Genomic DNA, 26,307 nt, shown 5'->3' on the forward strand with positions numbered 1-26,307 from the left:
GGGGGGGAAATGCATTTGTATGGCATCATTGGTCCCAATCCTGACGCTAGGTGCCTGTGTGGGCATGGGAAAGAAACTGGACTCAGCAGGCAGCCGGTTTGAGAGTGTCAAGCAGGTAGAATAAGCAGCACAGCCCTTCAAGCACTCGTTTTGCTTCACTGTGAGCAAACTGTAACTGGCAGATCAGCCATACTGCCTCCAATTACCCAGGAAAGTGAGAATTGCCATAATTGTGCCCGGAGGTTGCAGGTTCCATTTATTCACAGGATGCTATCAACACACAGCTGCTGGGTCCGTTCCCTTGCAGCGCTGGGCTGCAGTAATTCTGCTTTGAGAGCTTGGGGTTCCATTTTATCAGGTCTTTCAGGTGCTGCTATCATACTTGAGGGCGATGCCAGGCAGAAGCTGCATCTATACATATCTATGTGTTTAGATTTAAGCAAGCACTACAGAAGGAACCACCTATCCACTCGCAGTAGTTACGCTCACAGATTTAGCACAGATGATACCATAGCAGAAATAGCATAATAGCATTAAACACTGCCACGAGGACAGACAACAGAACACTCGTATTGCTGGAGCAGTGATCCCTTCCCACTCACCGGGGCTCTGCTTTCTGAAGCAGAGGGAAGGAGCTGTGCTCAGAGTGGGCATCTGTGCACGTAAGTGCCTGCACGGCTGCTGTGTGGGTGGGGGATAAAGCTCCAGAGCTGTGTTGAACCACAGCGGGGTGATGAATCCCAAAGGCTGAGTGAGCCAAACATGCCTCATTACTAGGGATATATTGGTGGCATTTTTCTTAATCTCATCAGTCTCAGAGCAGCATCCTTGTGGGGTGGGCGCTGCCCTGAGCAGCCCACACTGCTGGGATTCGTTGTGTTTTTCCAGGGGCTCATAGGATGCTCGGCAGATTGGAGGCTCACGCTTTGTCTTGCAGAGCTTTTCTGAGATCCTGGTGGAAATTCCTCTGTTGGGAAACAGACACAGCAGAGAGTGCTGGAAGTAAACTTGGGAATACCAGAACATCTCTCTAAGAGATCTTAAGAGGAGTCAGTCCCCACTGTGGCTTGTGGGAATTTTCTTTGCTTATGTTTTGCTTCAGTGAGAAAGGAAATGATGACTATTGATGCTGGATAAACACATTGTAATGGTGGCACTAAATTGCAGTTCCTACGGCAGTGGTGATGGTAACTCACAGGCCCTCGGCTCTGCTAAAGGACTCATTGCTGTATGTAGAGGGCAGAAAAACACAGAGAGCATCGAAAATCCCTCAGGATTTGGGACAGTGCTGTGTCTTGGGGCTGTTCTTACTGTGGTGGCGTTGTTCTGGTTGTATGCTGTCCCACAGGGGTGTGAGTGACCTGTATTTTGGTGGCAGAACTGAGGTTCAGGATGCATGTAGACTGTTGACATGTTCTTATTTATTTGTACAGCTTGACAGGCACCACAGTCCCCGACCTCATTGTCAGCACACAGCACCAGATGTGGCTCCTCTTCCAGACAGACAGTGTCAGTAACCTGCTGGGATTCAAAGCAACGTACGAAGGTAACTCAGGTGTCTCTCGGAATATATCTGTTTCTAAAAGGAGATGAGATTTGGGTTTGGTTGCTTGTGAGAAAGGAGCTTCTCCGCACACTGAGGCTCTTCAGAATTTCCCTTCAGATTGAGGCTTTGCTCCAATAAGAACAGCTTCCGTGACTTCATTTCCATGAGAGCAGACTGGATGGTTAATGTTTCATTGCCCTCTCGTCTGCTGTGTTGGATGAGTTGCTGAGCTTCAGCTGAGTGATGACATCTGCAGCAGACTGCAAGGATATGAGATGGAGTTATCAGTGGTGCCAATAGCTCAGCGGTCTGAGCTGCTAATCTGGAGTGTTACAAATGAGAGGAGAATTAATTCTGGGACTTCTATAATACTCTTGAAATGAATTAGGATGGGGATGCTGAACTCTGCCATCAACTTCTATTGCTGCTATCGCAAAGTTAGAGAAAGTAAAAAGTACTCCTTAATTCTAAGTGATGGAGCAGTGATTCTAGCTGAAGCTTTTCCTGGATCCCCGTTCAGAGGTGCTGCTGGGTTTTGCATCTTTTGTGGTCTCACACTGTGTGAGCACGATGGATCATCAGCTTCCTCTGCAAGCAGCGCTCCAAAGAGTTTCTGTCTGATGGGCTCACACCTGCAGAGGGGAAGCTTGTTATCTATGATGAGCTCGTTGCCACGATGCAGCCTCCAGCACAGGAACACTTGGGTCTTCTTTTTGGGCCTGTTGTTGTCTTGAATTCTTTTTCAAAGCATTTTCAGGTTTGTCCCAAACCTGCTGATGCCAGGGATGACTTCACTCAGTCAGCCCTGATGCCTAAAAGCAGGCATAGCGATCTTTAACTGAACGTGGGGGCTGATGGTGAGAGGTCTGAGTAGCAGCAGCTGATATCAGCATTGAGGTTTAAATCAAACTCTTTCTCTCAAGGGCCCTCAGTGCACATTAGTATTCGTTCATATTTAAAAGGTTTCCTTTGGACTTACTGTGTTTCAGGGAAGTGTCACATTGTGCTGGGCCAGGAGCTGACCCTCGTAGTGCTGCTGATTGATGCTAAAGCAGCATCGGTGAGGAGCCTGAAGGGACTTGACCTACTAGAAAACCTGGTCGGACCAAATGCCAGCACGTCCAGCAGGCTGAGCAGAGCCTGGGAGGGGGGATTGGGTCACAGTGCTCCTATTGTGAATCCTATTTACAGGATTGCAAGACCAGGTCAGCAGAAAGTCATTAGAGACAGAGAGAAAAGATGATGGGAATGAAAGAAAAAGAAGGCAAATCCAGCCTGATGGTCCAAGGAGCATCTAATGGTGCTACTTCAGTCTCAGTGGCTGTGATGGTAGCAGCCTGCTTTCTGCAGGCACTCTGATGTCTGTTTCTGCCACATTTGTCAGTGACTGATTTTCGGCTGCTGCACCTCCACCTGCCTGCTGTGGGGGGCTGAAGGCACTCCCCAGCTTTGCTTTCAGATCTGATCTCGTTTGTGTCTCTCATCCAGAGGGCAATGTGGGCACAGTCATGGAGCACAGTGCAGAAAGCTACAGGGTCTCGGTTTATGCTGCTCTTCTTCTGTGAGCTGTGGATCTATAAAGAAGTTGACTTTTCCCCACTCTGATTTGCTGAGATGTTACGGGTGGCCTCATCTATAGCAAGCTATTAGGAGTTGTTGCCTGTTCTTCAAGGCCTTTCTCTTTTCCTGGGCATCTTTGCAGTCACTGTATAGCAGATCTGTGACCTTGCAGAATGGATTTCTGCATGAACAGAAGTACAGCTGTCTGCCTGGCCCTGCCCTGAGGTTAAGTTGACCTCAAATCAGCCAACCCCATAAAGTTCTTTTCGTTTTTGCAAATGCTTTGAGTTGCAAAGCAAGATCCATTTAAGTAAGAGGCAATTAGCACTTGCCAAATACATTATGAAATTATACCTAACTTACTAACAACCTTCAGTGCCAGTTTTATAGGCACACTTCTTCCTAACTGCGAGAGGGAAAATTACAGCTAATGGAGCAATATAAAGTCAGGACCGAAATCTGCCTCCTAGTAAAGCAGAGCATTGCTTATAGAGTGCATTTAAATAGCCATGCATCCTAAAACGTGGAAGTTTTAGTGTACCTTTTAGGTGTAATGCAATCATAAAGCCTGTTGCTGGTGCTGAAGTGGTTACACCTGGGAGACTTATTGGTGCACGGCTTTAAGGACCTGCTGGAAGGGACGTGCTCAGGAGGGCAGTGTGCCATCCCATTCCTAACGTGGAGTTCCTGGGCAGTGGGGAGCCTACCTGGGAGCTTTGCTTCATCTGTGGGTAAAGGAAGGATATACAAACCATAAGATACCTGGGTTCTGTTTTTCCTAAATCTGCACTGCAAGATTGGATTCTTTTGGAACACATGTTCAGCTGGTGCAGATCGGTGTGACAGCATTGATTTTCAATTAAGCTGTGTCAGTCTTTACCAGCTGAGGATCTGGCTCATTAATGTTCATGAAGATTACCTCTAAATCTCCCATGTCTCAACCGCAGCCATGCTTATCCTTTTAAACAGACATTCTCTCATAATAGTGAACAATGGTTTCGGACTTGCAGTGCTTGTCAGAGGAAATCTGGACTAAGCTCCACTTTGCTGCAGAATTCCTTTCCTTCTCATACCTGCAGCAGGCTGATCGATGCTGCTGTTTAGTGCCTGGCTTGTGGGAGAGCTCGCAGCCTCCTGGGGTCCCAGGTCTTCTCCCTTTAAACTTCAGAGAATGCCTTCCCCCTGGGGCAGGCTGCTGCTCCGCAGCCATTGGCACAGCTCTCTGGGAGCTCCCATCCCCTCCCATGGTTTTCCTTGAGTCATTCCTCCAGGTAATGTGATCTAAACTCCTTGAGAGATGTGGGGTTCACTGGGCAGGGTTCACACTCCCATGTTGACAAAGGGCACTTCTGAGAATCTCAAGCGTTGACCTTTTGCAATTATTTTCCCCATTGGTGGACTTGAAGGGGTGTGTGGGAGCAGTGTTTGTTCCTGGTGAGCTTGGGGTTATCACAAGCAGTAGTGTACAATAAAATCAGTAACCCAGGATTCACTGTAAGAAAAATATTAAAACGTGCAAAAGGAGGAAAAGCAGGTGTTGATGCAATCATATGTTTAAATGATTTCTATGTATTTTTAACATAAGGCAAAAATAATCTCAGATTAGAGCTACATTTGCAGGCCCTCAGAAGCACGAACGCGGTTTGGGTTGCAGTTGGCACTGCGTTGGTGTGGGTAGAGCTGACTGAGGTCTGTGTTGTGGAGCGGCAGTGTGCTGCAGGCAGGGGATGATTAAACAGTATTTATTGTTGCTGGGATGCTGACGAAGTGTTTGGCTGTGGGGAGCTCTGCTTTGCAGCTCAGACGGAGCGCTGCGCTGCTCGGAGGCTCAGGAGCTGCAGTCTGAAGGTCTCCCCTCCTGACCTTGCTGGTTTTAATCAAATCGGTGCTGCCCGAGGCGTTGGGTCGGTGAGCTTGCTGGGTTGCCACGTTTCTTTGTGCATATGCATTAGATGTAAATACAGGACTCTGTGTAGACGCCGGCAGACGACCTGCTTATGAAGGTGTTGGCACACGTATGTCCTTCCCCCTGCCCTCACACGCGGTTGCACCTCACTGCTGGGTGGCTGCAGCCATCTCACACCGCTGTGTATCTGCTCGTAGGTTCTGTACTGCCTCACGCCTTCCTTTAGGCTGGTGCTGAACTCAGGAAGCAGCGCTGGTTTCCCACTGCGTGTTTCCATTCAGTGTATTGACTCACGCCGTAAAGCACTGCTGAGCCGGCTGGCGTGAGGGCTTTTAGCTGATGGTGCATTGGCCTGAGCTGCTCCCCGGGTCACATCCCTTGGACTTGAGCTTCACCTCAGTTGGGATGGATCTGACATCACACCGTGGGGCTTCACTGAGCCTGGAGGGTCCATCTCCGCATTCGCCCTTCAGCAGTGGCTTGGATGGGAGGGATGTGGCAGAAATGCAGTAAGAAAGGGGCTCTCCTTCCTGCTTTATCCTCTCCTTCTCATCTTGTTTCCTCATTAGAGCCTTTTTTTCTCATGGCTGGAATCAACTCAAAGAGCTAGACGAGAGAAACTCCCTGCTCCTGGCTCGTTAAAAATAGGTTCCTAACACTATTAGCTTTCATTAGTTTAAGCAAAGTTAATATAGGTGCAAAACTGTGTGTATAAGACTAAGTATACTCTTAAGGGTTTCTCAGACCAAAGCTAATATTTGTGTCATTTCCTCACGTATATCTTCTAAGTGCTCCCAATTCCCACGTTGTACGGATGGTGGTGACACACTGAACAGGTTGCCCAAGGAGGCTGTGGATGCCCCATCCCTGCAGGCATTCAAGGCCAGGCTGGATGTGGCTCTGGGCAGCCTGGACTGCTGGTTGCTGACCCTGCACATAGCAGGGGGTTGGAACTGGATGAGCACTGTGGTCCTTTTCAGCCCAGACCATTCTATGACGTGATTCTATGATGTATTTTTGCTAGTGCTGCTCTCGCTGCATCTCTGAGATGCTCCATTTCCCACAGAGCTGAGTCAGGAGGGAGCAGAGATGCTGCGCCACCCCAGAACGCAGTGGGTGAGATGTGGGGTTCTGCAGTGCCCAGTGCTGCCAAATGGAGCTTTGGCTGTGGGGCAGCACTGCCCACACTGCCGAGGTTCCCACTCAGAGTCCCCAAAGCTGTGGGCTGCTCAGTGCTGAGCAAAGCACCCATCCCAGCACCCACACACAGCCCAGAGAGCAGCTGGGAAATTCCTGCTGAGCCATTATCTGATGGAAACAACTGTTTTGTCAAAAACCGAGCCCAAAATGTAATATTTGAGAGAGGATTTTGAAAGATTCATTTCAACCTGTTTCATTTAAATAGTGTCAAAACACTTGATTTGGATGTTCTTGTTTGGTTTTGACTTCTATTATTCTAATGGGGAAACGGCTGCACTGAAACATTCTGCAGGTGAAACATTTCAATCTTCCCAAAGTAACGTTTTGATATTTCTGAAATCACTCATTTTTGGGATTCCAGCTCTGCCAAATACCTCATGAATTTTATGATGTATGAACAGAGATGGAGGAAGCAGGGAGTTTGCTCAGGGCAGAGATGCCATTTCCAGACCTCTGCGATGTAAGGAGCTGGGCTGGCTCTGTTTGCGTGCTGTTGACAGTGAGATCACACGTGGAGGAACGTGTCAGCTCTGATCCTTCGTCTCTCTGCCATTCTTACATCGGTGCTTTCTGTCTGTGTAGATGCTCAGATGGGTTTGCACGGTGTGCAGAGCAGCACTGGGGGAGCCCATTCAATCAGCACCTCGAGAGCACCTCTGTTACCTTTATTCTTTCTCAGTAGAGGCTCAAAAGGCGGTTATTTTCCTTCTCTGCTTGGCTGCATTTCTTTCCTGAGCACCTGCTAGCCAGAGCATGTCCTGATCTTACAAAGGCACTGAGTATGCTGGACACTTGTAGCAATGCTTGCTGGCCTATGCGGTGGCTGGAGCTGCGTAGCACAGCGCATCTCTGCACAGCTCCTATGGCTGCTGCCCTGCAGGGAAGGCACTGGGGCCCGAATTCAGGTGTGGGATGGCCCCTCGCCCTTGGGAACGTGGTGGCAGAGCTCCGTAGGCTTTGTGGCTCGGGGCTCTGTGCAGCCAGGGGCACAGGGATGGTGCACCGCCAGCAGCACGGTGCCATGGGGGGAAGGAGCCTGCAGGGACCCATTGCTGCTGCCTCTCAGCACCGTGAGGGGAGAGGAGGGACACGACAGGAGTCCATTTCTAAGGGCTGTTGAATTCCAGCAGAAGTTATCATCGTGCTGCGTCTGTGTCAGGTCACAGCAGTGCATCTCTAAGATACGCATTCCGCCCTTCAGTCCTGCTTCTGTTTCCTGGCTTTTGAATCTCGGTTTTCTTCCGACGATTTGCACTTTGTGCTGCTTTTTACTTGGCAGAGTAGTGTGCAGTTCAGTGCTGCTTTGCCACCCGAGCTGCTGTACCTTTTGTCCCCCACGTGCACATACAAACCTCCAGCGTTCAGACTCTCAGAGCCCGCAGCAGGATGCACAAATCCCAGCAAACTGTTCTCTGTGACAGAAGAATCTGAAATCTTCGCACCAACTTTCCTATTAATATTAATTTATGTTAAATTATTTTGGGGATGCTTCATTACCTGGCAGTGACTTCTAGCTCAGGATGCACGCAGCGGTAGCAGAGGCGAGGTGCCTCGTCGTGACTTCTATTCATAATACACCTGTATCTAAGTTGCCTGAAGTCAGCATAATAATGAGGTCGTCGTTGTTATTCAAACCAAATTGGAATATTAGATGGAGTCATGCAAATCTGGGATTATGCGATTTCCTTCTGTAAAGGAAGTGTCATAAAAGAGGTTTCCAATTTGGTGTAAGAAATTGAAAACGGGGAGGGGAGACAGCGAGGCTGATCAGAGGTTGTGGGGATGGAAAGCAGGGGAGGCTGCAAGGGGAGGTGAGCGTGAAGCAGATGAACAGTGCTGAGCAGTGAGAGGGCTCCGAGGGAATGAGGAGCTGCTGGCATTGGTGATGCATTGGTGAGGGATGAGCGGCGTGCTGCAGGAAGGCATTGGGGCCACGTTGTGTGTGCGTTGTCAGCCTCGGGAGCGCACGTGGAGGTGGAATGGGAGATGGGGGCATTGCAGAGAGCAGACAGCAGCCCTGCAGCGCTCCGTGCCCTCCCGCTCGTGGCTGAAGGCTGCAGGTCTGCCCATGGCAGCCCTGGTTTAACACGAGTCCTGGCAGCACGGCGCGGTCGGGTCTCCGTGGCGGTGGCTGTGTTCATTGGGGGCCTCGCGGTGGCTGCCAGGCACACGTGGGCAGACACACAGCACTGCTTGGGGTCACAGCCGTCCCCTCACTGCTTCTGTTGTCCTTTCTTTCAGAGATCGACCAGGGGAGCTGCGGGGATCCCGGCGTTCCGGCCTACGGCAGAAGAGAAGGGTCCACGTTTCGCCACGGGGACAGTTTGAAGTTTGAGTGCCAGCCCGCCTTTGAGCTGAAGGGCCAGAAAACAATTACCTGCCAAAAGAGTAGCCAGTGGTCTGCTCAGAAACCTGTCTGTGTTTGTAAGTCAGTGAGGAGGCGGCTCTGAGATGCTTTCAGTGTGTGGTGAGGCGGTGACGTCGGTGCTGTCGGTGAGCCCTGCTGGGATGGCAGAGCTGCAGGCAGCCGTAGCTCAGTGCTCCCAGCAGGGCAGGATTGGGGTCAGCACCCCCAGGCACAGCCCTGCGCTCCACTGCCCTCCCGGCGTTTGCAGCTTCGTTTTGGAGAGAAAGAGGCACTTCTTGTAGCCGAGACGGGGCGTCGACAGCGACCTTTAAGACCTATTGAATTAAATTCTATTTTTGGCCATTTAATTTTCTTTCCTTGCACCCGGTGGTATTCAGGCTCCCTGCTGCTGGACCTCAGTTTGTAATTGGTTGCATGAGTTCTCAGCAGAAGTGGGATGTTGTGCTCTCGGTGGTGCCTAAGGGTGACGTTTCCAGGTACAAACGGGTGTTATGTGCACAGTCCCCCTTGGGTTTTAATGGGCGCGCGTCCTTTGAAGGTGCAGTGGGCAGTCTGCATTGCTGTAGTGGCTGAACCTTCATCCAGAAGCAGTGCTTGGTTTGAGCATTACCAAAACTCACAAAGCTGTCCGTGTTTTCTGTGACCGACGACGAGCAAACTCTTCTTTGTGTCTCATCTCTGCTCGGCTGGGTTGTGGGTTGGGACAAGCGCTGCGCTCCCATGGAGTGAGACTGAACGTAACCAAAAGACACAGGGAGTGAAAACTCAGTTGGGCAACAGGCAGAAGGACAGAGTGTGGGGAGGAGAAGGATAGTGAGCAGAAACGTGAACTTTGTGAACGGTGTGTTCACCATGCACGGAAATGCACCGCTGTCAGACCCTGCAGTGGAAAAGGCTCATTTGTGGCGTGGCAGAACGTGATCCGTGCCAATGGTCTCATACAGCCCGTGGGGGATTGAGCTGTATGGCTGCAGGGCTGGATCTGGGCTCCTCGGGAGCTGCAGGGGCTCCGCATCCCCACTCTGGGCAGTTGTGGGCATCAGTTTTCAAGTGAGCGCCTTTCTTTGCAAACTGATTGGAGCTGTGAGTGTTTGTGTGCATCTGTCTGGGGGAGGGAAGCCATTACCAGTGGAGCTTTTACTTTTCCAGGTGCCACGGCTCTCGTGCTGCTTGGTATTCTCAGTAAGCAAAGCAGCTAGAGATGCTGATGGGGGAAATGGACTTCCCGGGGTGCCTTTGGGGTGGGAGGTGTCAGGACATTGCTGTGCTTAGCTTCAGAACGTTCTACTGCTTTCCTAGGAGAACAATTCCTAACAGCTGGTCGTTTGGCTGAGGTTTCTGCTGATGGTTTGTGGTGAGCCCAGAGCTGTTGTTCATACAGGGTGAGGTGATGCTCTCATAGCAGCAGTAGGGCAGATTTCCCAGCAAAGCAGGATGGTGTTTATTAATGTAGGTCAATACTGAAAGAGGGCATCAAACCAAACTCCAATTGCCAACGATCAGCAGCGTAGTAAAGGCATGCATCCTTTAGTTAAGAAGCAGTCATTGCGTTCTGTTCTCTGTGACCCTCAGAATGCTGGATATCCATGAAGCAACGTGGCAGCATGCAGGTCGTGGGAAAAGTATTCCATTGCTTTCTTACACCTTTGCTCCCTTGCCTTCGAGTTTGCTCATTGCAGATAGTGTCACACTATGTGTTCATGAATCAGAAGAGGTGGCGCGACAAAATGTGTATCCTGGCACGAAATCTGGAGTGGAATTGGTGACAGCTCTCTGTAAATGTTGGGAGGCCATTAGGTGTATTGGGTACCAGGCAGGAAAATAAGCTAACCTGATTTATGTGCTGCTGGTTGGGATATGCAAACAATTCAGTGCTTCTGATACTGCCTGCGAACACACGACAAATGCAGAAGATTAAACAGCATGCCGTGGTGCATCCTGCTGTCCTGAGCAAGTGATTTGTGAGCAGGCAGAATTTATTGTGGAGAGCTCATTTCCTGGGGCTGTGGTGACAAAGCAGCACAAACCATTTAAGCAGTGCGTTGGCCTATTGTGGCGAGTTCTTAATGTGTGACTCTGTGCCTTTGTGATAACAGCACCTCCATCGTCATCCTCTTTGTTGTCGTTGCGTCCCTTACCTGCTCAGGGTGAGTGTGTGGGTCACTGGAAGAACCTTGCAGGACTCCTTGCTGCGTGTCCTTTCCAAACCCTTACTGAGCAAGGGATCGCTGGTCCTGCTGGGTGGGGTTGGATTGATGAGCTGAGATGCTCAAAACAGCTGCACTGGGCTCTGAGGACTTCTGGCACCACCTCTGTAGTGCATCATCCATCCACGGGTGCACTCTGCATATGGGCTCTGCTTCCTGTGGCTCTCTGGGTCAGTGCTGTGTGCACTGAAGTTCCTGCTCTGATGATAGGAACTTGCAAGGGATGTAATATTCAAGCTGAAGTTTTCGGTTACGTGTGGCTGAGGAGGTTATGAAGTTTACAAATGGGGAACCAGCCCATAATTTCTGCTACTGGGAGAGCTGTGGGTTGTTCAGACGTTGCAGTGAGAACGGTGATAGAAGTCAGGACAGACGTAGCCAGGAGCTGAGCGTTGTGATAGCAGCATAGCTTCCAAATAGCGGCTGCAATTGCTGTTTGAACATCCCCATGTATAGCAGGGCAGAGCTCATTTTCTGAACGTTATGTGAAATATTGCAGTGGAAAGCACTGCTACAAAACATTTCATGTGACCAAAATGTGTTTCCTTGCTGAGGAGGGGAAGAGCTGCCATCCCTGCTGCGCTCTGCCTTTCTGCAGCCAAAGAAGGAAATCCTCAGCTGTCCCCCTGTGGACCCATCGAGTGCTTTAAAGTTATGTAAGACACAGAGAAAGAAAACAGTGCGGGTTATGATGGTGGTGTGTTGAGCAAACCTGGGGTGAAGGTTTCTGTAGTGACCCGAGGGGTGTTTGGTTGGTGTTGCTTTGGGACTGCGTGAAGGCGGGGGATAAATGAGGGCATGCAGATGTGTCTGTGTGTGTGTGTGTGTGGATTGAAATGGGAGGCCATAGGTTGGGCTGTGCTGTTTCAGGCTGCTTTCACAGCTTCCTTCCCAATCCCATCCACACAGAAGTGCAGTGCCAGCACAGCCATCTCCAGAGGCGTTGGGAAGCTGTGCACTTTTCCAGGCTTCCCAAACATCTGATGTCCTTCCGCAGCAATAGAAAATCCATCTCCCTCTTAGCTACTTTGCTGATCCTCTCAGCGTGTGATACCTGCTGCATAACCTGGGCTCCTCTTTGCACAGAGCACAGAGGAGCAAAGCTTTGGTGTGTGCTGCTCGCTGTAAGCATTTGGGTTTTGTCTGCAAAGTGCCACCTATGTTTTCCCAGCAATGTACTGAACAGAGCCGTGTCACTTCGTATCACCTGACAAGGTTTCCATTTAGCTCTGAATTAAATTGCCAGTTGGTCGTTATTTCCTTTCTTCCTTTCTCTTTGTTTTCCTGCCCACCTTTTGCAGTACCCCACGGTGCCGTCTCCTTGTGAAGGGTAATTTGCAGAGCAGTGTGTTTCAGGTTAGTGCTAAAAGCATAGTTTGCCTTTTAAAAATGATAGATTTTAACCCTGAGAGCAGTTAACCCTTGGAGCAGCGCAGTGATGGGTTCTCCATCCCTGAGCACTGAGTTGAGTTGGGATAATCCTTTCTGGATGCCCACAGGAAGGAGGAGTCGCTTTGCAGTCTGCAATAAGGACTATATAATAGGTGGGTGGGTAAGATGACCAGAATGATTCTTCTATTGCCCAATTATTCTTTGATTTGAAATCCTGGAGAATTTTCTGTTAAAGGAATTGAGACGTTTTCATCCCAAAGGAAGGTTTTGTAGACTGTTCTAAACTGCAGTGCAGGTTCCCATTCTTGCAGTGGAACCCAATGCAGTGTGAGTTCTTCATATTGCAGTTATCCTTAATTGCTCTGTATGCAGTGCTGCTGCAGCAGTGTATGTTGCCTCACCGTGTGCTCCACCCTCCTGCTGTAAGCAGGTTTTATTCCCCTGGCTAACCCTGGGCTGGTTTATCTGCTGGGAGATGCAGTTGCTCATAGTGGATTTTGGAAGAAGGGCAGGGATTGTTTTCGTTTCCATGCTGCTTTACCATGAATTTTTGTTTGTTTGTTTTTGTTTTTCTAATTGATGCCTTTGTGAAGGACCCTGATACAGTGATCCTGAAATGATGAAGGATGCTCCAGGTGCCTCTGCCAGACAAGTTGGGAGAGGAGCTGTTGGGTCACCTCATCCTCCCATGATGTGTTTGCTCTCATTGCAGCAGAGCTGTGCGGCTCAGAACCCAGCAGGGAGGGGTCCTGCTGCACACTGAGGTGGCTCATAGCTCTGCACAGATGTGCATCTTTCAGGACCCGTTAACGCCTTCTGCTCACCATTCACCTCAGCTGGGTTCAAAGAAGCAAATCTGCTGAGATGGTCTATATCTAAAGCTGTTCCCCTGAGCCACTGAGCCCCATTCTTTCTGCAGCAGTGGGTGAAGCAAATTAAATGAAAGTAGGATTACTGTGATCTCTGTATACATGAGGGATTTGTAGCTTTTGTTAAGAACCTTGTTTCACGTTTGCAGCCATGTAAGACCATTCTGTTCTTAAAGTTAAGCAGGTCACATTCCCTCAAAGTCCTGCTTCTGCACTGCAGGCCCAGTTTATCAAAGAACGGAGGTTTAAATTCTTGCCTAAGTGGACGTATATGTCTAAGTGCAGAAATGCACTTTAAGCGCCTTCATTACAGTGAAAAGCCTTCTTGTTGTCTCCCGCTCTCCCCATCCATTGCTTTGATGTAGCCTATATGAGAACTTTCCTTTTCCCCTCTCTATGACATTATGAGGCTCTCCTCAGCAGCTCTTCTGCTCTTCCCAGAGAGTTGTGCCAGAGAAGCACTTTGGTTGTTCTGTTTCCATTGGAAAGCCAAGCTCCACCTGGGTCCAACAAGAGCCTGCCCTCTTCGTGGTCACTGGGATCTGTGAGTGGCTGAAGAGCCAGAAGCACCAGCATCCTGCTGTGCCTGCCGCGCTCTGCGTTCTCCTGGTGTCTGGTAGGGACCCGGGGAGCTTTCTTTTGTGCTGCCATCCTGGTTCAGCAGGGATGCTCTGAGATGAGGCTGCTGCGTTTCTGTGCTTTCAGCCTGAAAGCTGAGCCTGCTGACTGCTGGGCTGGTGATGCTCCAGCAGCACAGCGGGCTCTCCAGCTGCAGCGGGATGCAGCCTGCACGTGGCAGGGCCCGGCCCCAGCTGTGCTCTCATCGCTCATCAGGAGGATGCACTTCATTGGGCTGTCGCCCTGCTTGTTGTTTTCCTGATGGAGCCAGCGGAGCTGTTACCCTGATAGGGTTTCATGCTGCTGCAAATGAGCTGTCCTGTGCCAAGGCATCTGTCCGTATTCCTGACTGCAGTTCGCAGCGTGATGTATTGTCTTTCTTAACGTGAGTCCGAGTCTGAAATTACACTTACTGATTTTTATCAGCATGGAGGTCATCTTTATCTCCTTCTCCTATTCCTATACCCAGAAAACAGGAGTGGGATGTGGGTTATGTTGCTGCCTTTAATTTAGTCTGCAGAGAAGTTTCCTCATTTCTGCCTTATTTGACATTGATATTTTACACGTGGGGTTGATGTTTGGGAAAGCTGCAGTGGGACATTTCCAGTTTGCAGGTGGCGTCGATGTATGCGTCTGTAAGGCTCATGGTGCTGCTTCCCACGCAGCTCACCTTGCAATCTGTCACAGCCGTGCAGCCACCACCGCCCGTGCTGTAGCTGCACACACGCGGAGCCCTTCCTTGCCTTGCAGCAGCCGCCCTTCAGGCGCTCTGTGTGCAGAGATGTGGGCTTTGTGGAGGCAGACCCACATCCTGCCCTGCTGTGCACACAGCACCCGGCCTGCAGGAGACAAACATGGCCGTTGTCGGGTGGCTCCTGGTGCTGCAGCGGGGGAAGGATGCTCTGCTAAGCTCCAAAGGAGCAACAAGGGAAAGGTGTGTAGCAGGACCACTGCCAGCACTCCTGGTTCACATTCCCTCTGAAACATTCAGGGGCACCAGAGAAGGATCCCACCCTCCTGCAGAAGCCTTGGAGCTCCTCCTGATCAGCAGATGGCTGCACACAGCCTGGCGGGCAAACGGCCCGATGCTACTCAGCATCTCCCAGTAAGCTGAAGAGCTTTCGTTGTTCCCAGTAACCCACCCAGTCACTGCTCCTGTGCCGAGTGGGTAGAAACGACACCTGCTTTGGCATTGTAACTCCCTGCCGCGTTCACAGAGGCTTCTATGCGGTCTATTTTAAGTGTGCTGGTGATGTTTTTCACAGGTTCTGGTGCCCGGAGCCTGCCCGTTTCTCTTGCTTTTCTGCATACCTGCTCTCCTGCCCCTGGCCAACACGCTGGCAGTGACAGCTCCTCCATCAGAGCGGGCTGGGGAGCCCATTGCTCTGCAATACAGAAATGTTCTGGTTAATCTTTGCTCCAGACTCGGTTCCCTCGCCTCCCACTGGCCCCGCTGGTGCCTCAGGGTTGAAGGAGGAGAATGCATTGTGATGCAGATGTGTTTACTGAAGGAGTAGCTACAGAAAAAAAGGAAAATGCAGAAAGTAAAGCACTTTGCTTCACAGCTGGAACCGCTGCCCTGAGCTTCCAGCCCCGTTAGCTATCGGGGACGTGTGCTTCCCGACGTGAGCCATCGGTTATTAACCAGGCTCCCGCTGAGGTCCTGTTTTTCCAGTCCATCATCAAGCTATGCCTCAAGGAGGGAGCTACTTAAGAACGAAACGCAAAGCAGAAAGTATGTTCCTGTCTTCAGGCTCTGTCCCAAGTGGTCACAGGCTGTGGGAACGATATCCGAAAGCTGAGAGAGAAGTTGGGATTTTTGTACTGTTTCCATGGAGACTGAACTCGTTACAGCGATTCCCTGCTTTGTTTTCAGCTCCTGAACCTGGTGCCTTTCCCCTTCCGTGTGTGCTCTCCTCAGCATCAGCCCTGGGTTCTCATGGCGGGGCGAGCAGCCATCAGCTTCTGAAGGCAGAGAGAAGCGAGTTGTGCTTAGAGTGACCAGACAGTGCAGAAATAGCTCCAGGCTGAAAGCACGGGAACAAGCAGCTGTGCTGGAGAATAATTGCCAGATAGGCTTTGTGTTGCGCTGAGCATTGCTCATGGGACCGTGGGGCAGAGCCCTCCGGGCACAGCCATGCATCCCTTGGCTTTCAGAACAAGAAACGGGGAGAGCTTCTTCACTTTCTCACTGCTCTGAAGGAAGGCAGAGCGTCGGTAGTTTGCAGCGCTATGAATAAACATCTGACGCTCATCCATTAACGATGTGGGTCTCATTGGCTTTCTTGGGCGGTCCGTCCGCTGTTTGAGATCTGCCGTGATTTATTCTGCCGTATTTAATACAAGCATCTTTCTAATTGCTTTTGCCTTACTTCCTCAGTAATAATAATTGATAAAGGTCAGTGTAAATTCGAACCTGCGCTGTGCACGTAATGAAATGTGCTCTCATAACATTTAAGAATAACAGTGATAAATATTAATTTAAATCTCTTAGCTCCGGGCTGCTGAGCTGCAGGTATTCCTCACTCGCTGACGGATGGGCTGTGGCAGCACCACTGACCTCAGAGTGTCTGTCAGGGCCCCACAGCTCGCTGCTCGGGGGCACAGTGCTCCTGGCTGTCACAGATGCTCAGAGCAGCATGAGGCAGGTAATGCTCAGCTGCCTTCCAGCCTTCCTGGCCGCTGTCACCTTTGTTGTGATGGCACTTCTCGGTGTCCTTGATGTACTGTTAGACAGCTGCTGTGTCTGTCTGGGTGGCAGAGCGTTTGGGTAAAGAAGGGAGGCTGAAGTGGGACCGCACCCCTCCGTGCCAACCCTCCCCTTCCCCTTATCCCAAAGAAAAAACCTCTTCCTGAAATAAATCTGTGATGCCTTCATGTTGCAGGTAGTGCGGCTTTGGCGGTGAACCTCATGCATTGGCTGTCCCTTAGGGCGAGCTGCCAGTGGGGCTGGTGGTCCTCCAGGGCCGAGTGCCCCCCAGTAGGGGCTGGGATGTGGGGTCCCATGGGGTTCTGCCTCATCCCGGCTGCAGCTCAGCTCTGTGCCGCGCTCAGTACTGCACAGAGCATCAGAAGTGTGATGTGCTCCCCTGCCATGCAGGCGTGGGGGGGAAGGGTCTGTTATTTTTTGAATCTGCCGTCTTGTGTTACCTGACAGAGGTTGATTTTCTGTCCTTCTCTCTCTGCTCTCCTCTCTTTTGTCGACAGGTTCTTTGCTGTTGTTTCCCCAGCACTGTGCCACAACTGCAGCGCCTGCACCGCTGCTGGCCCTGTGCTGCTGTGCGTCCCATGGATGCTCATTTACCACTTTGGACTTAAAAACTTGCAGGAGAAACCTCACACCTGCGAGGGGCTCCTCCTGCTCACATCTCTGTGTGTGACTGCATTTATTTGCAATAAGAGCTCGTCGGCAGATGATCCCGAGCTTACGCCGACAGAATTATTTGACAGCATCCCTTGATATTTCAGCGCAGAGCCAAAATCCTGAGGGTGTTTTGCAGTTTGTGTTCTCTTTAAACTGTTCCCTTTGTTACTGAGAGCAGGAAATGGATTGTGTAGCTTTTAGCCTTGATAACGTCATGGTAACGTCCATCCTATTTGATCCAAAACCATTAAGCGCAGAGGGAAGACGGAGGGAAAATAATAGAGGGAGGGTGAGCACTGAACCAAAGAATTGTATGAATGCCAAACTGAAACCAATCCCATCCTCTGTGCGATGCCCTTTTGCCAGGAATGAGTGAGGTCTGTGTTCCAAGTAATGGGTTTCACCCCAAGGGCGCGTGGTGGGGAAGGAGATGAGCAAAGCGCACGTACACGAGGCATAGAGGACATTGAGTAGGGACATGCAGCCTTGGTTGTTCAAATTAATGGACCTCGTCATGCTGAAATACAGTATATATTGAAAACTCTCGGGACGTGAAGTTGTTTCTTCCATACGCACTCTTCCCCTCAATTCCAGCTTATGACTGCTTGTAATGATTCCCATGGGAATGGCGGTCTGCTTGGATGCCTCGTTTTGGCGGCCCAGCAGAAGTCAGTGATTGGTTTGCATTGGGAAGGAGCTGCAGCTCAATGCTGCCCTTGGGCTGCCTGAGCTCCTGCAGCCGGGGCAGCACCTGCGGGTCCCGGGATGGCGGCTGCAGTCGGCTGTGCTGAGCTGCACTCACAGCAGAAGCCATCGCTGCTCCTAAAGCTGATGTTCTTATTTGGCAGTGGCTGCAGTTCCACATTGGATTCTCCAGGAGGGTTTTCTGCTGGGATGTGCAGCAGAATTCTCCTGCAAAACACCAAATCCCCGCTTTTCTGAGCAGCGCTTCCTTTGTGCAGTAAAACCAACCCGTTCCACCGTGCGTGGTGCAGTGCTGCACACATCAGCCCAAACCAGGGGCCGGGGGCCACTCTGAAGTCACTTCTTCCCCATGCAAATAAATCACTGACAAGCAGCAGTGAATGGAGCACTGAGCCCTTCCTTTGTGTAACCGCTCCTCGGGAGCTGTGTTGGGAGTTTGCAGGAATCTCTGAGCCCGGGGGACACGCGGGAGCAGGGGGACATGGCAGCACCGAGTGGGAGCGCTGAGCTGCCTGAGTGATGCTGATTTCTCATTGCAGTTTCCTGCTTTTTCAACTTCACCACCCCGTCTGGGATCGTGCTGTCGCCGAATTACCCCGAAGAGTACGGGAGCAGCTTGCACTGCGTTTGGTTGATCATAGCTAAACCCGAGAGCCGAATTCATTTGGCTTTCAATGATTTTGACGTGGAGCCTCAGTTTGATTTCCTAGCCGTGAAGGACGGCGGCACCGCGGAGTCTCCGGTGCTGGGCACCTTCTCAGGAAGCCAAATCCCCTCCTCGCTGACCAGCAGCGGCCACGTTGCCAGGCTGGAGTTCCAGACCGACCACTCCATGGAGAAGAGAGGCTTCAACATCACCTTCACCAGTAAGAGCTCGGTCCTTTGCTTTTCATTTCAAGCTCCAAACTCTCATTTCAAGCAAAAGCCTGACCGTACCAAAATCGTTGCAAATCCAGAGTGAGGCTGAAAACTGGGGATCGTGTCTGGCGTGCAGTTGGGTAACAGAGGGTTGGTTCCGTGCTCAGAGCTGGTTGCACAAGTGTTGTCTGGCTGTGTTGTCCAGCAGTAAATTGAGGTTATCTGTCCATGGAGCATCCTAGCAGCCTCCAGCTCGCCCTGTGCCAGGGGCTGTCTGCCTCCCCTCTGCCTGCATGCTGCTCGCTGGGTGGACAGCAGATGCATCGGTTGGGGCCCAGATGGCTCAGTCCATCCATCAGCACCATCGCTGTTTGCTGAGTCCCTATGCAGGGCTTTAAGCACTGGAGGAAACGTGTTGCTCTGTGTTCTATTCTAAAGCACTGAAACTTCCTCGGGGACGTTTGGCTTCACTTAAGTCCAGTCTTCAAATCTCAGATGAATGCTGTGGTAATTTTATCCTCGTATTGTCCTATAATTTTCTAGAGAGCATTGTTAAACCTATTCAGCAGAACTGATAAATGATTTTGTTATAATAGCCTTTAGTGGCACCGCTAAATTAATAGCCTTTCCAGTTATGATTGCAAATCCTCTATTTAAAAAAAAATAATAATAATAATTCAGAGGTCTTAAGAAATCCTTGGCCACACAGAGCCAAGGGCTCATCAGGTGGAACAGCATCGTGGGGCAGAGCTGCGTGCCCAGGATTGAGCCCTGGGTGCTGTGAAGTCAGGAGCTCTCCTATGGATGCTGGCAGTGCAGGAGGCAGTTCAGATCCCTCCATACCCACACTGGGGGCTGTGGTTGCCCGTTGTATGAAGACGTTTTTAAGGTGGTTTGTTGTGTTTTTGCTATTGTAAATGACGCAGCTCCCTTTGAGTTTGTGTGTTCTGACTGCTTGAGCTGCCAAAAGGGAACTGCTGAGCCTTTTCTCAGGCACCTTGCTGTTCTGAGATAGGAGACAGGAGACAACATATTGCTACAAGTTCCAGGAGCACAAGGCAGAGATTCAGCCCGTGTTTTCCCCTTCAGCAGTGTATGGTAACACGTTATTGTAAGGGAGAGGATGCTTTGTAGGGAATCCAGGACTGTGCTTGGGCAAATGCATTAAAGAAACGGATAGCGTGTGGGTGTAATGAATCTGGAGGCTTTAATCTTTTATATATTGTTCATCTCAGAAGACCACCTCTGAGCCTGCAAGATACAGTACATAATTACGCACTTAATGGGAAGTTAAGGCTATGGGCTCGTTCTCTGGTTGGTTGGCTGGCTGAGCTGTAGCTGCAGGAAAAGGGCAGTCCTTTAACCAGAGCAATGCGTGTGTGCAATCCCATCCTTAACTCTGCAACATGTAGAAAGGTAATGGCTTTGTGTCCTTGCTTTTATCCCAGTAATGGTGACAAGGCCGGGGACCGTATAGCAGCGGATCGCACAGTGTGCTTAATGGGTAACTTATGTCCCATCTATGTAGGTGCACACATGCACTACGGTATTTTTAGAGCTCTTTTTTTTTTTTAATCTGTCTCTATTTTGAGTATTTATGCGTTTTCACACGGGAATGGTTGCTAAGATGAGGTGGTTTGCACACTCATTTCTGGTCCCGGCTGCAGCACTGTGAGAAGGGTCAGCATCCCAAGGGCAGGATCGTGTGCTAATTGCACACGTAGAAACGGTGTGGGAATAGCAATTCTTCACGTGTGGTCTGACCTGATCACTGTTACATCAGGGCTGGGAAGCTCACTGTCCTCTCCTCTTTGCCTCTCAGCATTTAGGCACAATGAGTGCCCGGACCCCGGCGTGCCCGTGAATGGGAAGCGCTTTGGGGACAGCCTGCAGCTCGGCAGCTCCGTGTCCTTCCTTTGTGATGAGGGCTTCATCAGAACCCACGGCTCAGAGACCATCACCTGCATCCTGAAGGAAGGCAACGTGGTCTGGAACAACGCCGTGCTCCGATGTGAAGGTAAACTTTAGAGCTGGGAGTCCATTCTGTGCCTCAGCTTCTCAGTCGTGGCCATGACTTTGTGCAGCTGTGTTGGGAATCGTCTGCACAGAAGAGCTTGCTTAGGAGGGAGCGCCAGTCACACAACAACCAACGAGCACTGAGCTCAGTAGTTCTAATTTGCTTGCTGTTGGTGCAAAATGAATGATGGAGATACTGGATTTGCTCAGCTCGTCCTAAACAGGTGCTTTTCTAATAACAGTAATGGAAGGCTTTGACTTACCGATGACTGAAAGCTTCCCCGCTCCTCTGGGCACGAAGGGAATTAAAGAACAGAGAATGGGAGACAGGTGGAGATATGTCTCCTGTCCTGGTTTTTGGTGCATGTAAAATACATTATATAATATTTATGTAATGAAAGCAGCGAAAGGTGCAGATCTTCCCTGTGATTGGTGAACTCATTGCTGCCATCATCCACGCGCACACCTTCAGCGTGTCTCTTGCTGTGGTCCATCAGTCCCTTCTAATTGATTCTGGCAATCAGGAGCCATAAATTGTGTCTGCATCTCCTCGCCATTACTGCCGTGATAGCCAAGGCAGAAATGGGGGAAATGACATGGTTGAATTAAAGGCTTTATTACACATTTCTGAGCTTTTCTGGGGTCCTTTAAATCTCCTATTATAGAAAAGAATTGGAAAAAAAAGAAATTGCTCATTAGAGGTGAAAAGTCTTTGTCTGTGCTGTGTTGTCAGAGCAGCGATGCCCTGCACTGGTATTTACAGCACTTTGAATAACAGGAGTGCTCTAATGCTGAGAAATCATTTTGGTAATTGGTCGTGTGTTGTTCAAATGGATGAGCAGCAGAAAGCACACAATCCTGCCCATTGTCTTGGAAACTGAAATAAGAGGCATTGATTGCGTTCAATAAATTTTATGGAGAGAGAAGCTGGACTTATTTTCTTGTATAATTTTTCTTTTACAAGCAGCTGACGATGAAATGTCTGTAGTTTTGACAGAGGGTGTCCTTTCCTATCACAACCACGAGTATCTAAGTTTATGTATCTGAGTGCAGCAGGGAAACATACATTGAGTAATGCATTTCCAACCCCTGTTTGTCTTTGAAGGCCTTGAGAACATCAGACATCCTGATGGCATTAATTGTGCTTTTCTCTCTGTGCTCACAGTGGTGATCTCTTTCACTCCCTCTTTGGTGTGCACTGAATTAAGTGTACATTTTAATCACCTTTTTAACCAAGGAGGAAGCCTATGGATCTAAAGTAAGGTTTATGATTTGAGTAATTAATGGGAAACAAAGACGAGGAGTTGAGCTGAAAGATGCATGGAAGTCTGGACAAGAAGTTACGTAGCTTTGGGGTGTCTTGTTCCATTGGTTGGGATCCAATGGAGATCAGCTGGCTCTTATTTGGCATCCCTCAGGTCAGCAGTGATGGTTTTGGGCCCAGATTTCTGTGGGCATTTAGCATCACATCAAGTGTGACACTTCGTAGCCCTGGTGCAGGGCTCACACCGGGCACACACACCTGTCTGTGCTGCTGCACTTTGCAGAGGACAATCCGTAGCAATGTAAGGCTGTAGGATTTTGCTCCTCTGGGCCATCGGTGTCCTTTTCCAAGAAAAGATAATGCTGTGCCTTCAGCTTCTGCTGCTGGCGCAAGGGACCTCAACACGGAATCAGTGCCACAGTCTTGTGATGTCCCCCGTGGCAGAAAAGACATGACTCAATTACCCGCAGATATGAAAGCCTTCCTGGCACCCGCAGCTGCTGAAATCCAGCCTGACCTTGCGGTTTCCTCGGGTTTATATCTAATGATGATTATTATGCCCTGTCTGCTCAGAGCTGCTGCACAAGGTCAGGTACAGCAGCAGGCTGCAGCTCGTCAGCGTGAACTTAAAAAAGGCAATTTCTTGCAGTCTGGTTCTGGTTGGTTTTAACACCTGAGAAACAGCAGTGCGTGAAAGCTGTTGTGTGGCAGGGATGGGTGGCTGTGATCCTGCAGCGGTTTCCGTGCTGTTTGTCACCTGAATGTGTCCTTTCCTCGTTGCAGCTCCATGCGGGGGCCACCTGACGTCTCCCAGTGGCACCATCCTGTCCCCTGGCTGGCCTGGCTTCTACAAGGACTCCCTGAGCTGTGCGTGGGTGATCGAGGCCCAGCCAGGCTACCCCATCAAGATCACATTTGACAGGTGCTCAGAGGGCATTTCTCAGAGCTCTTTTTCCCCATTATCCCACATCTGCATGCCTGCACGTAGTCCCATAGCCCGTGTTCCCTTCTCATCGTTAGAGCACACTCGGAGTTACAACAAAGCAAAGTCAGCAGTGCTGTTGTTCTTTTTCACAGACACATTCCTGTGTCTCCTGCAGGTTTAAGACTGAGGTGAATTATGACACCCTGGAAGTGCGGGATGGCCGGTCCTACTCCTCCCCACTGATAGGCGTCTATGATGGGACTCAGGTGCCCCAGTTCCTCATCAGTACCAGCAACTACCTCTACCTCCTCTTCACCACTGACAAAAGCCACTCTGACGTTGGCTTTCAGATCCGATATGAAAGTAAGTGCAAGTTGTTCACGTAATTATGCCCTCTCCAGCAGCACAATGGACTCAATCACAGACCCCTTGGATTTGCTTTTCCCTTTGCCAGGCAGTTCGCACCACTGCCCTGATTCGAGGACGTGAAGCTGTTACAAGTCAAGTGGCACTTTCTGCTCTTCAATCATCTTGATTGATTAGGCTTTCTTCTGTCTTTGTTTTAGCATCTACAGAATGTTATTAGAAAGAAAACAGAATGCATTTTGGAAGGAAGCAGAGCTCAGTTCCTCTGCCCGTTTCGTCCCCTGCATTGGGGGTGATCGGGAGGACTTTGGGTGAGCTCATAGGAGTGAACCTTCCCCCACGTTAATGACTACACCTTGGCTTTGTTTGCCACAGCTGTGAAGCTCCAATCTGACCACTGCTTGGATCCGGGCATCCCTGTCAATGGGCAGCGCCACGGGAATGATTTCTACGTGGGAGCGTTGGTGACATTCAGCTGTGACTCGGGCTACACCCTGAGTGACAACGAAGCCCTGGAGTGTGAGCCGAACTTCCAGTGGAGCAGACCACTGCCAAGCTGCGAGGGTAAGGAGTGCAGCAGGAAGCATCTGCAGGAGATGGCAAACACTGAACTGCAGAGGCAGTGCAGCAGTTGGGAGATCTGCAGTGGTGTTCGTTCTGTGTGCTCAGTTTGGTTTTCATGGGCTGGGCTTTGTTTGGACCTTCAGGAGAGCTGACTGGCTGTTGTCTTCTTTGCAGCTCTGTGCGGAGGTTACATTCGTGGCTCCAGTGGTACTATCTTATCCCCAGGCTTTCCTGATTTTTATCCGAATAACTTGAACTGCACGTGGACAATAGAAACATCACATGGAAAAGGTGAGAAATCTTTAGAATCGTCATCATAGAATCATCATAGAATGGCCTGGGTTGAAAAGGACCTCAAAGATCAGCTGGTTTCAACCTCCCTGCCCCGGGCAGGGTCGCCAACCACCAGCACCCACCGTGCTGGTACAGGAAGGGGATGGTGCCAAAGATGGTTTTGTTCTTGCCTGCTTGACCTCACAACCCAAATCCATTCCCTTGCAAGTGAGATCGTTAGATCTTCATTAAAGCTGTGCTGTTGGCCACCAGCTCCAGCCCTGTGCCCAAACACAGTGTGATAGCCATGTATCTCTGGTCCCACCATGATTTAACTTACAGTGTTTTAGAGTTGGGCTTGGAACTGTTGGAAGATGGTTGGTCAGAGGGAGGCAGTGCTGTTGTGTGTCCATGTGCTTGGCCAGCTGTCATTCTTGCTGTCACTCCAACATTGTGTCTAAAGGGCTTTGTGGTCACATCTCTTACACTCTTTGAAACAGAGAGGACAAAGAGAATGGTGGTCCTGCCATTGACACGACTGCAGTAATATTTGGTACTCGGTGGTACTGTCACCCATAATGTTCTTTGCTGTGTTGGGTCTATATCTGTATAACATTTTACAGATGGAGAAGTGTAGGTGCATAGTAAATAATTTCCAAGCATGGGACAGAAGTCAGGCTGTCAGGTCTGCTCTAGTTCTGCAGCTCTCATTGCTCCACCAGCTAGGACTGCTGGCAGCCTGGAGGCAATGCATGGGCCTGTTTAGTCCAATCTCAAGCCAATTTTGTATCTTGGAGGAGAAATTCAGGGAAGTGTATCAGTGACAATGAGAGAACAAATTCTGTATGGAAAGAAGGGTGGTGTTTGTCACAGAGAATCATAGAATATCCTGAGTTGGAGTGGACCCACAAGGATCATTCATGAGTCCAACTCTTGGACTCATCACACAGTCAGACTCCTCTTGGGGTAAGCACCCAGGGTGAGCCTTTATGTAACTTCATGCGCCGTTATGTAACTGTCTCATACTGGATATCAGCACAACGGGAGCTATCATGAGCCAATTTTGCAATACCATTTGTATTACAGCAAATAAACTTGTCAATGAACAGCACAGTGCATTAAGGGAACCATCGCATGCTGTGAAAACTATTCAGTTGAGTAGCAGCAATCCACTCTTCATTAATCCACTCTGCCTTGGATTCAGCTCTGTGACGAGGCACTGCATTATCCTGTTGCTAAGCTAAGCACAATGCAGCAAACTGACACTCTTTCTTATATAGAAGTGCAACTCTGACAGCCTGTGCACCTTTGGGTTTTTTTTTTGCTAATATCAGAAGAAAAGATCTTTTGCTCAAGCTAAGCAAGGCTTGAAGAACTGTGCATCTTCAGATAGTGGGGGAACGCCCACACAACCCCAGGGACTCTTTGTGCCCCGTGCAGTAGTACAGGAAACAGCACTTCCCATAGAGCACTTTGGTGGCACTCGGTTCTGGATTGGCCAAAGAATCTGCATTGGTCTGACCATCCAACGCCGGGCAGTGTTTGCCTCACTCAGGGAAAGTGGGGCTCAGTTTTAGCTGTGGGAGCTTCGTGGAGGCACTGCTTGGGTGCAGGAAACCTCCAAACCCTCCAAATAAAAGAGGTCAGGGTGAGGGGAGAGGGCACGCGAAGGATGCGGCACAGTTGTAATGAGGTGGCATGAGGGCAGGCTGCATGTGAGGAGAGCCTTCCTTCACACTCCTGTTGTTCAGGGACTGTTTGCATTCCTCTGCCATGGAACAAAGAAAGGAGTCCTTTCCTCTAAAGCTTTGTCAACACAATGAAATGCCTTTAGCTGGGCTGTTCTGGTGGAAGTGTGCCTACGTATGTGCCCACTCGTACACATTCTGTCTCTTGCAGTGGCATTCTGTTTTTCCTAAGGACCAATTTGCCCAGCCATTGCTGTGTTCAGCTGCTGCATTGCTTCTCCCAGCCCTCCTCAGCATTCCTGCAGCGTTTCTGCTCATTCCTCCAGTACGTCGACAGAATGATCCCAAGTCAGGGCAGCATCCACTGGAACTGAATGAATTTAGTTGCTGAAGGACAGAATGGGCAGTTAAAATAGTACAACCAAAGCCCCATCTTGGCTGACTCCATCCGCAGTGCCCTTACCGAGTCCTCACGGTGTGCTTTGGCCGTGGCCTTCAGTTCTCTGTTCTTGGACCATGGGGGCAGTGGGTGGAGATGTGGGTAAATCTGGTATGGGTTCAACGTAGGGCTGTTAACAGTGCTGCTCCGGCAGCTCTAACAGGCAGGGGAGGTGTTTG

The 26,307-nt window shown here is 50.1% G+C and overlaps 1 protein-coding gene across 4 annotated transcripts in view; it reads left to right on the plus strand.

The window, feature by feature from the left end:
• The window catches only part of CSMD2 (CUB and Sushi multiple domains 2), a 232,004-nt gene that overhangs the window by 110,405 nt on the left and 95,292 nt on the right, over positions 1–26,307 (plus strand). For 3 of the 4 annotated variants that reach the window (XM_040651777.2, XM_015297825.4, XM_046903587.1), the window contains 8 exons: positions 1,434–1,546; positions 8,454–8,636; positions 18,275–18,601; positions 20,416–20,610; positions 22,657–22,795; positions 22,974–23,161; positions 23,540–23,728; positions 23,903–24,019. In XM_040651777.2, the coding sequence (XP_040507711.1) occupies positions 1,434–1,546; positions 8,454–8,636; positions 18,275–18,601; positions 20,416–20,610; positions 22,657–22,795; positions 22,974–23,161; positions 23,540–23,728; positions 23,903–24,019 (1,451 nt within the window). The remainder of the gene's footprint in view (positions 1–1,433; positions 1,547–8,453; positions 8,637–18,274; positions 18,602–20,415; positions 20,611–22,656; positions 22,796–22,973; positions 23,162–23,539; positions 23,729–23,902; positions 24,020–26,307) is intronic. The other variant, XM_046903586.1, reaches the window with a different exon arrangement.

The sequence above is a fragment of the Gallus gallus genome, chromosome 23, assembly GCF_016699485.2.
Source record: "Gallus gallus isolate bGalGal1 chromosome 23, bGalGal1.mat.broiler.GRCg7b, whole genome shotgun sequence".
Classification (NCBI taxonomy): Eukaryota; Metazoa; Chordata; class Aves; order Galliformes; family Phasianidae; genus Gallus; species Gallus gallus.